We start from the raw sequence: 15,302 nt of genomic DNA, 5'->3' as shown, positions 1-15,302 counted from the left end.
CTAGGCATGCTCAATAGCGGAAGTTGAAGGGGGGGTGGAGCCTTGAACCCCTGTGGGGGTGACGGGGGGGGCAGATGTAATCACGGTGGTGACCGGCTGGGCAAGGGCGCCTCGTGTCTTGGGCCGCTTGGGGTGTTGCGAGCGGCTCTTGGTCTTGCATAGGGGGCAAATGGGTGCATTACGATGAATGAGCTGTTTGCATGCCTGGCACGTCTTCATTGGCGGTTGCTGCTGCTGTTGCTGCTGCGGCTGAGACGGTGGTATGGGTGGCGGCGGTGGTGCAGGCAGGCCCGAGTAGGCGCTGGATTGGGGTACCGTGTTCATCCCGCTGCCCAGCATCACATCGCTCAGGCGTAGCGACTGTGTGGATGTACGCGTTTGACACTCCACTGACGTGGGGAAGGGAAGCAAATGATGGAACATGAGGTGCCTGCTATCATGAGATGACAATTTAGTTGAACAGGGTAAACATCTGAGTGAAAAACGCTTCAAAGGCGTGTCCATATAATTAACTATACCTCGGGTGATCCACAGAATACGGTGATGAGAGCACGCAGTTAGCATAAACCAAATATGAATTTTCCGATAAGAACTTGAATATGAAGTTATCAGGACATTCTTGCATCACTTCATATTTTGAAACAAATTGCTGGGATTTCCCGTATGTTCACACTCCTTTGTAATTCAGTTTTCCACGTTGTACCAACTTTCAATATCACCTAAAAATGTGATGTGATGCACTACCGCTCTAGTATCGTCACCACACACAGAGCTTCATCTCTTAGGGCTCTCTTAAACAGTCGATGAAGATGTAGGAGGCGCTGACCTAAAACACAGGCTTTCCAATTGTCTGAGAGTTTCCAATGCGTGGAATGCTCCATGGGAGCCGATGTTGTCGTACATTAACACAATCTCCTTATAAAATCGAATTCTTTCCAAGGAAGGTGGGCTTTAATCCTTTTTGAAGAATAACGTATTGCATTGCACATAATAGCAATAACTCCGCCATCGTGACAGATTTCGATTACAGTCCCTTAAAGTCCCAAGAAAAGCCTAGGATTGACATTCATGTCAACGAGTGCATTTTGAGTTCTATCACGAGGAGTCATGGATGCTTCCACTACACAATACCGTACACTTCCAGATCATAAATTGTAAACGCATACTTCACACACTTAATGCTAACTTCTTCGCGAGAGCGGGCCAAGTGCCGGAAACGAAAGTCTGAGAGCTCTCGCTTACACACAGGCAACTACTCGATACACCTTGACAATATCTGGTGCCGCGAATCAGACCCAATCCTATTCTTTAGCCCCTACAATTGTTCCATTTCCTTTTACACAAATAAGTCATATGGTTCTTCCAACATTTTTGGAGATCGTAGTCAAAGTGAGTCACCCGGATTCTGAGTTCTTTACAGACTATTTAATAAGATAAATTTGCCCCCAAGTGAATGCAACTTTTCACTATTGGGAATGTTATCTACCGTTTGTACAATCCCCGTATTGTAAAAAATAGGCTTACCGAACAGTAACAGACATACGACACACGTAGACAACTACTATTCATCACGCCATCGCAAACGTCATCGTAAATATAAAAAGTTCGAACACTTTGGGCGTCCTTTGCGTTTGGAAAATAGAGTTAGGCCCAATTTAATACACCACCCACCTTCAAGGGGGCACCGCAAAACAAGCAATGGCTCTAGCACAAGTTTCGATATGTATTCAAAGACTGGAGATTAAGTTAGCTAGTCTTCGGAGGCTGGGGTTTCCATGATTTCAGGAGGAATTGTGCTGAAGACATTGGATAAAAATATTCCAGCTGTGTAGGGAAACCTAGAACCAGAATCTGTTCACTCAAGTAAAATTAAAATCGGGGGGTTATATAAATAGAATATTTCAATTTAAAATGTGTTAATAGAGTATGTGAAAAGGTGAGCCCACTCCTTCTACCAAAAAACAGTAGCAGTGCCATGTGAACAGAAGACGTCCAGTCAAATTCAAAGAATTCGTGCGGTAAGTTGATTGCGTCATTTTTACAAAAGTACCCTCAAATCCACTACGTAAAACGGCCTCATTTAAAAGAAGGTGGAACGATGACTGCCTGAATCTAAACGGCATTTGAACATGTTCCAAAGATATAGAAATGAAAGACCGGTGATGGGGCTTCGTTTTGAACAAATAACTTTGGGAAACAAAGCTTGATTGCAGTTTCTAACAGTGATTTGAATGGTATTAAAACTGCAGTATGACTAAATGTTAAAAAATCAATTGAGGATGCTAAGTTGTTATTAGCATAGTGTCAAATACTGCTTAAGTAGGTATAAAAGGGCAAGGATGTGTAGAATGTGATACATTTAATCGTCCTGAACTAGGGACCAATGAACGTTGTAAATTGCTTATACGTAGGTTACTTGAGGATACGTCGCTTAGATCCCCGATCCCAGTAGCGAACTGCTTCGCCCAGCTGAGATCGCCATGGCGAAGTGAGGAGAGCCAAACTGAGATATGCTCCTGATTCAGAGCGGAGGAGACCGGTAAAGACTCTAGGCACCCTGAGACGGGCGGACCGTCTGGGGCATCAGAGGCGGAGATCTGCAATGGGGTAGTAGATGGAGGTTGAGTTAGGGCCACTGCCTCTGGACAGCGTTTGTCCGTCAGACTTAGGAGTCCCAAATTTGTCCGAATGCTGTTCACCTCCGCTAGCAGCTCGCTATAGTCATTGGAGAGCTTATGAGCCAACTTGAGGGTTTTCAATTTGTCAATTTTGGCCTCAAAAATCGTTTGCTCAATCTATTTCAAAGCATTAAAAAGGTTTCAGAAAATAGCTATGCATCCTTTACTTAAAAAGGACAATCATTTTTGACAAAATTCATTTAATTGATGAATATACTACATTCAATCTTCAGAACACGAATAAATGTGTTCAAATGGAGATATATCATTTTAAAATCAGTTTGTCACCCGAAACTAAAGTTGATATTACTTTGGCAAATATATCTCAAGACGTGTAAAAATTTGTTGATAACGTATGTTGAAGCAAAGAATGAAGGAAATAATAAGACAGCGGGAAAAGTACCTCAATTCAAGAACGCCACAAAAGTTATCAAATCAATTCTACATACTACAAACAGAAAAAGGTACTGAAAGCCAACTCCGGAAACGTGGCACAGAATAGTATACAAAAGGAAACAATGACTGATAATTAAAATAACTATGTAGAAATAACCTACAGCAGCAATGTCCTTCTCAACGAGCCTAAGTTGCTCCAAATGAAATGATTTTTCCTGCAACAACATTTTTAACTCAGCTTCATACTCATTTATGTAAAGCGACTCCCTGGCAAAAAAACCAACTGCATCAGCAAGTTTGCTTGATACATCAGAAAGCTCCTTTGACCTCTCCCTTAAAATCAAAGACCTAAAATTTTTACCCATGAATACCTTGTCTTTTTTATTACATCTAATTTAGAAAGCTCATTTTCGGTAACAGACATAGTCGGGAAAAGAGCCTATATCCAATACACGAGCCGATATAGGTCCCAGATAATAAAGTAAACCAGCAAACTAAAACGCATGCAGGTTCCACAGATTTTTTTTTATTGAACATTGCACAATTACGCAGTAGTAAAGCATTAAGAGCACAAATAAGTTGTTTTGGGATGCAGCTTTGTGCTGACATAGGACGAGTGAAAGGAAAGTTCAAAGCATCAAAATCCAACCTTCTCCACGAACTACCAAGCAGTTAATTTGTCTTTTTAACAAAGATAGTATTTAAAATAATGATCTGAAATTCGTTGCACCAAATGGGACGGTTGGTGGCAATGGAAAGTAGTTGGAGCATTAGACCTTACAAATGTATATGAAGTTTGCCGAAGCGATTCATTTTCTTGGAAATTTCTTGGCTGCAAGAAACTCGTAGAAATGCACGCTCCTCCTGAGAATGGATTTTTCCGATTATGGGTTATTCCCGCAGTCCATATATATTTTGGCCTGCATTTGTTACTGTGACATCCTTGTAATATGACTAGAAACGCATTGCTTGCGCGTATTTATGTTAGCGTGTTATTTACAAGCATTCCCATAGGTTTTTTTCCTTGAGTTATGTCCATTGATTCTCTTCTACTGGAACAATGGTTAATGTACATCATTTGTAAAACACTACTTCTAGTTGCCATATATCTGTTTACATGTCACTATTTGTTTTGTAGGTTTAATAAATTGTAGGACATTATGCTCTGCTAAATTAGCCTCTAAATTGCAGAATCACTAAGGTTTTTTAATTTACTGATTTCTCGTTATAATGGTCAAGGAGACACATCCATTAGCGTTTCGTGATCGGCTGACCCGTTTTTCGCTTCCTATTACATATGCTATATTGTTTACAAAGTTTTCACAACTTACTGCTTATATGAATGATTGCTCGCATATCTTGCCCCTTATTCCACGCATTGGCTTATTAATTTGATCACTTACTGCTGCCTCCGATACCCGTGCATTTAAGCCTAGAAAATTCGCGAAGGAACTGCAACTACTTGCGGGTCGCCACTGGGTTAAAATGTTTTGAATGTACAGATACTTCAGTCATGACCCAATGTTAGGCAAGATGGACTTGCGACCCTACGTAAATTGGATGCAACGTTTCACGATTTATGGGACGCAAGATGATATCTATGTTGTTGCGTCGGACGTACCGGAAAAACATTTTCGGGTTATGAAGATATCAAGAAGGCCAGCAGACATTCGTGACCCAGATTCAAAGCCTACATTATCTTCAGAGACGAATTACGACTTGAAATGGCGACTGGATATCCAAACTGACTCTCGAACTTACACACGGAAGGAACTGGCATGCTTTTTACGGTCTGTCAAAGCCATGAGTCTGGTAGGTCACATTTTTCCGTTATTTGGTCTTACAAAGACCACCACGCCTGTAACAGGTCACAGTTCGAACTCCAGCTCGAATCAAGTTGCCTCACTGCCCGAATACAACCCGACAGTGTCGGCTGCGTTACCTCACTCTGCTGGCAGCTGCCATCCTCTCACCAAATCCCTCACTGGAGTCGGTCTTGTCGGCTTCATTCGATTTTTGGCTGGCTATTACCTGATCGTTATAACTCAGCGGCGAGAAGTTGCACGAATCGGGGAACACAGAATTTACAAGGTTTTGCACTAATGTATCGATGAAGATTGCTACATTTGTACCGATGTATTAGTTTATAATAGCCCCCTTGTAAGTTATCCAATTTTAAAAGGCAGTGACAATACCCCTGCGTCGCCTCATTTTTTTTTCGGTGGGTGACTGATTCGATCGGATAAAAAAGAAACAAACCATCAAAAGCATAATTAAAACAAAAGGTGATTTTCTCAACTTATTACGTCAGGTTTAAATTTCCAGGTTTTGAATGGGATACTTCTTTCATATGGGCGACGATGTTTTTGCCTTTGTTTATTGATCTTCTAGGTCCACTACAATTGCTATATATCCGTTGCACACTTATAGGAAAATGTCACCAGTTGTTTGAAGCAGTTTCTATACAATATTTTTTTCGAATTTCAGATCGAGGAGACGAAAATGGTGTATATACCTGCAGGTATTTCGGTTTCATCGTCAGGAGAGGAAAAAAACAAAAACCTGCCAACTGTGAATCCTCCAGAGGAGTCGCGCTACCTTAAAATGTTCCAAGGTTTGGAATTGAACAGACACGTCTACTTCAGCTACACCTACGACCTGACTAGGTGTCTTCAGACCAATATGGAACCAGTGAGCAGCATGGTTGTACCTCACCTGCACCTTTCACCCATCCTCTTAATCTCGGGTGCTTCTTAAATCGTTTTTATTTTAAACGATTTATTCGTTTTTTTTTGCGTCAAGTTGGGAGTTGCAGGAGATATTCCTGACATGCCAGAGGGCATGACGGCTTTCCGAATGGTTCCGGATTCGCGATTCCTTTGGAATTCCTCTCTCCTGCCTCCTCGCTTTCAACCCAATTCCAGTGCCACCTCTGACTGGTTCGTGGGCTTAGTACATGGATTTGTTAAACAGGCCTCTCTCGTATCTTGTGGAATGCCCATATCTATCATCCTGGTGGCACGGCGGTCGCGTTTCTTTGCAGGAACTCGATTTCTCAAGAGGGGAATCAATATTGACGGGAATGTCGCTAATGAGGTACACTTCTGTAACAAGCTCGGACCAATCTCAAGAAGGAATTATTTTATCATGACCTATAATTTTTATCAAGAACTTTTAAAAAGAATGATATTCAATAAGATAAATAATAACGCAAATGTTTAGCTTTGAAATTCTTTGAAATTAGGCCAATTTGGTGTCGATCAGCATCTTTCTCCCATGTCAAACTACTTCCATAACTAAAATCGTAAACAAGGTAATCTTTTTATTTGACTATCTTTGTGCAGACATTTCTGAGATTGGTTTTCACAAAATGTATTTGCTGATATAGTCAAAATGCCTTTCAATTCTGCCGATAGTTCTGCTCGTTTCATTTGGTACGATTACCATCGTTATATGGAGCTTCGTCGAAATCCAATAAATCTCTCTGATGGTAGTGACTTCATATATATTGTTTCTATTTCCCCTTCACTCGTTCCGATGATTAGGGCTCAAACTCACTTAATGTTTTCCCGTAAATTAGGAAGACACTTATCATTTAATCCACTGGGCAATTTCCGAATGCAGAAGTCGTATTAAACCACTTATCACCGTTTTTGGATTTTAAACCCTTTTTCTGCTTTGCTTATTCATACCCTTCCTTAAGTGTACTCTAAGTATAATTATAAATCCGTTTTTGTGTTCAGAATTGTTATAGTGCGAGAAATTGATGTTTTTCGAATGGCAATTGTTCAACGGCTTTTTAGTTACGATTGGTATGAAACTTAGGAAGTTTATCATGGAAGCTGTGTTCTAGCACCGTGTTGGCGGAAAGAAATCTCTATCCTGCGCCAATTTACTTGCGCTGTGCTTCAAGGTAGTTGAATCTCCACCCGTCTAGTAATAGCTAGATGAGAGGCAATACTTACAGTAAAAAGTTCCTATTCAATCTATGGGGCATGCCCCAGGTTCTCACCTATTTCCACTTTTACTGGCACAGGTGGAGACGGAGCAGATGGTGCTCGATACGGCGGAGCCCACGCTGTCGCGAATGCGCGTCTCCTCGCTGGTGCAGCACCGTGGCTCCGTGCCCCTCTTCTGGTCGCAGGACACCGCTCGGTTGGTGGTCGGGAAACCGCCCCTAGCCATCACGGTGAGTCGCCTTTCCGTTGCCTTCAAGAAAGCCTCTTAGGAGCGGTCTTTTATGTGTTCCTTTGTGTCATGCACAGTCATAAGCATCGGTTCAGTATTTATTGTTTAGCAGCGCTCTGGGGTTGGAAATAACGAAATAAGCGGCAAGTGTGAGTGTTTGGGAAAGCAATATTCTCCTATAAGCGGACCGATGCGGCGTATCAGAATCAAACCATCGCCTAACATGAAACAATAGTTCGGATCTTGTATAATTGCAGTCATTCTAATGCTATCCAAGTAATGTAGAATGTTTAATGTTTCAGTGGGAGGACCCCTCCTATGAGGCCTTTGGCAAACACTTTGCTGATCTCATTGAAAGACATGGCGCCCCCGTGATAGTCTTGAATCTGATGAAGCAAAGGGAAAAGCGCCGCTTCGAACAACAGCTGACGGATGGATTGCTCGGGGGGATACAGTACTTGAACCAGGTTTGAGATTTAAACCTTGTTTTACAGCGTTTTTGCCTATGTTGTTGACTGAATTAACTCAGATTCTTTTTCCAACTGGACTTTATTCAGGCTTCCAGCAGTTACCACTATTTTCTTTATTGGCACCCACTTTCGATGCGCATTTGCCAGTAATACTCCGCGTATGCTCCAAAAATGATGATGTTAGTATGCTTCCTCTTGCTCATGGCAGAGCTGTAAATATGATTGTCATCAGGGCTGAATTGCTGCGACAAAAACTTTATTAAGTGGCATTGTATTTGATAAATGGGTTTTCGGGAGCGACTGAGAACATGTTGAATATGCATCGTGATCACTAACTAATTGTTATCCTACAATCACTATAAAATCCGTCTAGTAAGCTTAACCAACGTTTGGATCTTTTTCATGGCAAGTGAATAGGTGCTATGTGTAAGTGCTTTCGTAGACTGCCACTACACTCTACTTAAACATGCTACATTTCCTCACCAGTATTTTGCTATGCTGCCTGATCAATTTTTTCTACACCTGTATTTTCATAATAAAAAGGAGCAGGAGAGTTCTTTAGTAAGTCGATAACATGAAAGTAGATGTCCCACGTTTGCAGTTTGTACCGAAACTTCGTTCGCCAGAGAATTGGGGCGAGACGATACCGCCAATTACCTACGTCAGCTTTGATATGGCGCGCATCAAGCGATCGCAAAAAATTCTCTCCTTGGACCGACTGAAGGTCATTGCAGAGGAATGTGTGCGTCGGACAGGCCTCTTCTTCTCCGCCGGCCGTCCTACCACCAGCACCTCCCTTGAGGAGTACATCCAGCGTGCCAGGCTCCACATGGGCTCCAACTTGTGGTGAGTTGCGCTGTCGTGTCACATCCCATACATCAACCTTATTGCTCGACGCTGGGCATCCAGTAATTCGGTTGGACGCCCAGACCAAGGGGGTTTATGTCTCTGAGATTATTTGATTGAGATGTGCAATTCAAAATCGGAAGCGTACATCCAGAACCAAATTTTTTGATTCGATATGAAAAACAATAAAAGGTGCATGGAAAAAGGCAATAGTTTATCAAGTCTGCTTCCAAATCACAGCTTATGATTACAAAGAAAGCTTTACTGTGAATTGCACTTTTTCTCCTTGGATTGCTTCTACTAGATTCATGAGAGTTTTATATTTAGAGAGCTTTTTGATTTATTTGCTTCCACTTTTGGCCTCCAAGATAAGCAAAAGTAGGTGCTGTGTCTGTTCCAGGCTTCGCACGTCCCCTTTTTTCGGTGATGTCTCTGCAGACATGCGGGTTCTCCAACGCGCATTTCAGTGGGATTCTTTGTGACGAATACATGAGCATGTTTTGGGACGTTTATCATTCTGAACCAATATCTTAGGCCTTGGTACTGATCACATATTTGGATCAATTTACCCCTTAACCATTGTCCCGGTGTGGTCGCAAAAGACCGTTCGCTTCATGGGCTAATCGCCTTTTTGCCTCCACTCTTAGCCCCCGACAGCAAGGACTAGTGCGCACCAACTGTGTCGATTGCCTGGACCGCACGAATACCGCTCAGTTTGTGATTGGCCACGTCGCGGCGGGGTATCAGTTGCGAGCCTTGGGACTGTTGGCACGGTCCCAGCTCTCCTTTGACTCCATCATTTCCAGGTTACTTCGAGTGAGTTACGCACCTACTCTTGTTCATCTTATACCAGATAAAAACACCGATAACAGAACCAGTGCCACTGATGTTTCAAAGGATCTCTATGAGGAGCACGGTGATGCCTTGGCTCTACAATATGGTGGCAGTGGAGTGGTGCACAACATCGAAACCTACCAAAATCCCTACACATCTCGTGTCACTTCTCGGGACATCGTGCAAACAATCTCTCGGTTAGTGATCGGTAAAACCCGTATAGACGATCAAGATTTTAACAACCTTGTCGCGATTGCACATTGATTCAGCGATCTTACTACTCTGTTTTTCGTGCTCCTTGGAGATACTATTTCGTATGTTTGCTTTTGTTTCAACAGTTACTACTCGAACAACTTCGTAGATTTCGAGAAGCAACTGGCAACAGATCTCTTCCTGCGCATTTTTCGGCCGGGTGCGGGGCCTTTGGTACTGCCACCGGCAGGCGAGTGGCGCCGACCGGAGGACGCAGTGGCGGTGGCTGCGGCGATGTCAGTGCGCTCGGGCCAGGCCTTCCTCTTCTCCTCCGACCCAGCTTTTGAGGCCTACATCCACTGGCTGCAAGCGTGGGCCACTTTGCCTCCCTATCGCACCTCCCTCACTACCTGGTTCCCCCGATCCACTTTCCTCGCCAGGCAACGCGCTCTCAGAGGATGGGGTACCTGGACCATGGCCAGCGACAGTGTTACAGCCAACGACGAGAGGAGCACTTCCTTCTCTTTCCTTCCGGATACACAGAAATCTTTTCAGTTCCTCCAACTGACAGAACATGATCCAGGGTAAACAAATAATGGCATCCCTTCTCTTTTCCTTCCTTTGCATTGAGTTATAGAATAAGTCCAATAATCTGATATCTATTGGAATTATCTGGAGACTTCTATACTATTCGACGATTAGTGGTTACATACCAATCTGATCCATGAGTAATAGGTGAACCTTGGCCTCATTTTTACTACTTCATAATCTGTGATTTTGCGTAATCGGACATTAGCTTAAGATTTTTTAGAGAAATATAATACAGAATGGATAAACATCTATATCGCTTTTGGGGAAAACTTGGGGTAGTTTTTCTTCGCTCAGTACACCTCACTTTCAAAGCGCGTTTACGATCACGTGAGCCGTGATGTGAGTAATAGGAAACATCCAGCCCATTTGCAATTAAATGGATTTGGCCTGCAGATGACAATGGGGTTTCGATTTTTATGGCCTTGTGTAGAGGTGACTGGTTTTCGGAACTCTACCGACCCTATGACTGGACCCACTTCTACGACTTGACGTGCCACCAGCTGCCGCTGGCGACTAATGAGAGCGGCTTCATACAAGAGAGACCGTCCTTGAATCCCCCTCACATTGGCCTAGTGGCCTCAGCTTGCCTGACGGATGTGGTGCAGTCATGTGAGAATAATTTGCTCTCTGAAGTAGCCGCAATAGAAGAGGGGGAGGCGAGAGACCCGGAAGGTGGCAACCAGAATACTCCGTACAACCCAGTGGCCACAAACACCCAAGCGCCCCCGACTGTGGCAGCACATACCCCTTCCTCATTATCCGTTAGCAACAACGGGGAGGATATGAACACTTCGGACAGGTAACTTACTATCCGTTCCGTCAGTTTGCCCATATTATTGTCACCAGTGTAATTTCACGGGTGTTCTTCAATGGTATTTAAGCTAGTGTAGTCTCCTTGCAAAGATGCGCAGAGGTTCGACTTGAAGGATTTGGTATTTCGACTTCCGTAATTCACATTGAGTAGGTTTTATGTACCAATAATGAGGTGAGAATTGGGTTTGTCATGCAGAGGCTCTTCATATTCATTACCTGTAGCGCGAGTTAATGCTAATGCTCAAGCGTTGTGTCGCTCTATTCAAGTACTTCACAGGACTCAGATACCTCGGCGGTGTCAAAGTGCCTTTTGCAGCGTGGGACAACGCGTGCTGGCGGCAAGTGCAGACGTCAGCCATCTTTCCCACCTACTGAGACTTCCACGCCGGCACTGGCAGGTGGTGGTTCTCTGCCTCTTCTGACTAAGTTCACACGTGTCCGGTTGAGCGAGTTGACCAGTTGGATGCAACGGGGCGGTACCACAACCACAGAGGGATCAGAAAGGCCCACTGAGCGGGAGGAGAGTAGAGACGGGAAGGGTCCAAGGGATCGAAAAGGCTCGTGGTTCAATGCGCCTAGGAGATTTGGTCTCGGCTCTAATTCCAGTTCCATAAAACTGAGGAAACCATCCAGTGAGGATATGGGAAAGTATCGAAGTGAGCTCCTTTACGCGCAATTCAGTACTTTTGATTTGTGTACTTCGTACTCTGGGGACAGAAAGAACTATTAGAGGCATTTCGTTACAGTAACCAATTGAAATGACGCATAAGTCAGTTTGAATGTTTACCAGATTTTTTTGCATCCCGAAAGCCATTATCTAACCTTGAAACTTTGTACATTTGATAACGTGACGATGGTTTAAAAGCATTTTTCGAATAAATCCGAGCGGTATTTTTTACCTTAATGGGTATGCACCGCTTATGTTGTCATGTGGTATGCTTTTTCAGAATATGCGTCAATCCCACTAGCGAGCGTGGACATCTCCCTCTCCGACATCTTGATAGTGAGCCCAACTTCCATGGCAATTTATCGGGTACTTTTCTTTTGTCCAAAGTCCTATATGCTAACGTGATTATGCAATAAGAGGTCAATCACTAGGCGATAAGTCTGTGCTCCTAGAATTCCTGCACCCTAATCTTCGTGTCATTTTTGAGAATTTTTCTGTTTTCGATACATTTTTTCGAGTGATAACCCAGTTTATTTACTATTTAATCCGAATTACTAAGACAATATGTCACTGCGAGCGTTTTACGCGAGACTTGGCAGTGCTTTTTTGTGTTTTGGATGCCATTTCAGTTCCTCATCATCAAATATTTTAAAGTGAATGCTGCCTAGTAAGTGGTGATATTCTAGCCAATTTACGTGTTTTTTTCTAATTTTAGAATGCACTTAAGCTATCTCAAACAGGGACATGCTCGACTGCCAATGAATCACTTTCGATGTACCAAAGATTTATGAATGTGTAAGACCTAGTCCTGTAGCATTCTGCATTTTTCGATACAAACGCTAAGGCATCAGGGTTGCGTGAATCAATGTCTTGAAAGTGCGGATCGAGTTGAGTGAGACGCGTTATCTTGTCAGGTTTCTTAATGTCAGCAGCGGGTAATTTGTCGAAGCATTCGGTCGTCTAAGCGTAGTTCTGTTGACGGCACCAATGGCGTATCCGCTACTGACCCAACATCTCGATTGTCCAGATTTGTGTTCAACCGGACAAGGGGTGAATCCGTTGGCCTGACCGGTCTCTTGGTCCTGGCGCGTTCCAGGCAGCTTTTGGTAGCTGGTGGGGGGGGGGGGAAGCCATCTGCGCTTGGTAAAGGTGGAGAACGAGGAATCAAGGTTGCGTGATATTTGGTGGTGGTCTTGAACAAATGCTTTATTCGGGTGGCAGAGGCGGGTTGACTTGGTGAGGCGTGGAAGCTGCAAGCGTCTCGAATGAAACCTCTTTACATTTAGTGCCAGGCCACCAGGACAAATTTTAAACTAGAAACTCATGCAACTGCGGATTTTCTGGCATCAAGAAAAGCACTTTCCATGTTATTAGTTTATTTCATTTCTTACTATGTCGTTCAGATATTCTGGGCAAATTGCACATCTTTTTGTTAACTAATGCCAAATTAAATGATTCTGCTTAATTTATAGCCTAAAATGCCTTTGTTTAAGGAGAAAAATATTATAAAGTCATAAGTATGGTTTCAAGCTTGTATATAATGCCGATGATGGGCCCGGCCTAACACACCAAGTAGCCCCTACGGTCAAGGCGCGCCATGTCGGACGGTGACTTGTTCGCTTCTCCGTTCCTCAACATCGATCCTTCGCTTTTAGTGAATGTTAGTTTGTTATTTTAGTGCATTTCTTCTAGGATCCGTCCGATCAGTTTATCTTCCCAGAAGGAGACAGACACCGAGGTCGTTTCGAGAGATCCTTTTCTGAGATAGGCTCAATGGTTATTGGCGGTATGTGGAACTATCGGCCAAGAAATATTTTGTAGGTTGTGTTTTTGGAGGAACACGGGCTTTATATTCGGCTCTAAAGGATCCGGAGCTTATAAAATTGCCTACAAAAGCCTTACAGCGAACGCAGATCCTAAATCACGTTACCAAGTCTGGCGCCTCGTGGGCACAAACGGCTGGGAGCATCGGTCTTATCTACGCCATCTCTGACTTTGTTATCCACAAACTCCGCGGTGGGGCTGACGATGAAATCAATATGGTCTCTTCCGCGACAGCTACCGGTCTCCTTTACCGTTCACCTGGTAGATTTTGTGTCATTTATATCACTACTTGCAGACAATTATTTTTTTATGGATTTAACTATCTTCAAATGTACAGCTGTTGTGATAGATGAAATAGCTTATCTATGACACCCCACATGCCTTTGTAAAGTTGAGCCATATTCTACCTAACTTATTTTTACTGGACATCTTTTTAGGATTGTTTGCTCCCGGCGGTTGGCAACGATGCCTTCGTGGTGGAGCTTTCGGTTTGACGATTGGACTTGCGGGAGCCGCCTTCACCAGTTGGGATCGCATTAAAGAACTGCTTGGTGCCTAACCTCTGCTGATCTAGATTGTACAGGAATCGTCTAGCGACGTCTTTCATACGTCATTTTGTAAATTGCTGACAATTTTAATAAACTCGGCAGTAATTCGCCGTTATTTCAAGGCACTCCTTTTGACGTTGAAAACTCAGCTCAGAGTGGAATGGAGGTACTTTCTGTTGGGCGATGGTGCTCCATCCCACTAGTATGAAAGGTGGGCCATTAGGCTACCATTTGCAGATAGAGTTGTTTTCATCCATCCTGAAGCAGCGCGAGGCTCCCTCTGTGGCTTTGATGACGTCCAGGGAGGGGATGCAATGAGGTTTTCGAAAATCTAAGCTGATCCAGAATACTACTTCAAATGTCAGCCAACACCACTAGCCTCGTTGAAGAAAGGTACGACCGGAGTAGCGGGCGTTGAGCGAGTGGTGGCGTTGTCAGTGATTCTGGGCGATCGGTGAACGATTTAGGATGGGAAAAGGAGGGACGGGCGGGTCTCTAGATGCACATCTGTCGCCCTTGGCAAATTTGTTACGGTCTAAAAGTTGACCTCTAACCCTCAGATAGCGTAATACTGCAAAACACCTGATAGAGGATGTCGTCTGGGCGTGCTGTGTGGATAGTTCATGTTGTCAATGGGTTTCCATTGTTGCCTCCTCTCAAGAGGCGAATCGTAGAGTACAGAAATTTAGCTATAAGAAAACAGACGGAACGAACGAGTAGCCTGTCAATATTCGATTGAAGTACTACGGTAAACAGTGGCAGAGGAGGTTTCAAATACCAGAATTTGATCTTTGTCCAAAAGATAAATGTGGATGGGAAAGGAGAAGAAGGACTTCAAATTCAGAGTAATGAATGCATTTGATTAAACGACAGATCCCACAGAACGACTTTCATTAACATGGAAAATCCATGAACTGCCACGTCCTCCATTTTTAAGTAACTGAGTAGGGGAGGTAATTTTAGCGGCTGTCTCTAAACGCTCTTAAGTAACATATGTAAAAACGAATTCGCGTTGCATGTGATCGAGTAAACACTAAACGCCCAGTCATTAATCACCGAAAATACTAAATTTAACGCATCAAAGCTGGCAAGTGATGTCGACGATTTTAATTGGTGAATGCTCTGAATAGAAGGGAAACAGTCGCAAATAGATGAGTGATAAAGAAAGATGTCAATCAGGGTTACGAAACGATTCAGGAGAAAACTTGATAGCATTAGAAAAATGCCGACCAGGAACCGAAAAGTCTTCAAAGTC

The 15,302-nt window shown here is 43.4% G+C and overlaps 3 protein-coding genes across 3 annotated transcripts; 2 read left to right on the top strand and 1 right to left on the bottom strand. All coding sequences in view use genetic code 11, as the record gives it.

Moving 5' to 3' along the window:
• EGR_02442 (Zinc finger C4H2 domain-containing protein) lies at nucleotides 1-3,439 on the bottom strand (the record flags this gene model as incomplete). Its single annotated transcript, XM_024491691.1, has 3 exons — nucleotides 1-389; nucleotides 2,417-2,795; nucleotides 3,236-3,439. 3 exons carry the CDS (start codon nucleotides 3,437-3,439, stop codon nucleotides 1-3), a joined length of 972 nt encoding a protein of 323 aa, XP_024353842.1.
• Nucleotides 3,440-5,576: 2,137 nt separating this feature from the next.
• EGR_02441 (Polyphosphoinositide phosphatase) lies at nucleotides 5,577-11,738 on the top strand (the record flags this gene model as incomplete). Its single annotated transcript, XM_024491690.1, has 7 exons — nucleotides 5,577-5,765; nucleotides 7,111-7,263; nucleotides 7,565-7,729; nucleotides 8,334-8,578; nucleotides 9,385-9,609; nucleotides 10,557-10,994; nucleotides 11,276-11,738. 7 exons carry the CDS (start codon nucleotides 5,577-5,579, stop codon nucleotides 11,736-11,738), a joined length of 1,878 nt encoding a protein of 625 aa, XP_024353841.1.
• A 1,534-nt stretch (nucleotides 11,739-13,272) lies between these two features.
• EGR_02440 (Mitochondrial import inner membrane translocase subunit Tim23) lies at nucleotides 13,273-14,058 on the top strand (the record flags this gene model as incomplete). Its single annotated transcript, XM_024491689.1, has 4 exons — nucleotides 13,273-13,335; nucleotides 13,368-13,461; nucleotides 13,497-13,760; nucleotides 13,937-14,058. The coding sequence occupies 4 exons, from the start codon at nucleotides 13,273-13,275 to the stop codon at nucleotides 14,056-14,058; spliced, it is 543 nt and encodes a 180-aa protein (XP_024353840.1).
• Between the last annotated feature and the right edge of the window lie 1,244 nt (nucleotides 14,059-15,302).

The sequence above is a fragment of the Echinococcus granulosus genome (assembly GCF_000524195.1).
Source record: "Echinococcus granulosus chromosome Unknown EG_S00011, whole genome shotgun sequence".
In the NCBI taxonomy this organism is placed as follows: domain Eukaryota; kingdom Metazoa; phylum Platyhelminthes; class Cestoda; order Cyclophyllidea; family Taeniidae; genus Echinococcus; species Echinococcus granulosus.
The sequence above is the reverse complement of the archived record's forward strand: the minus strand, read 5'-3'. Positions and strand labels throughout refer to the sequence as shown.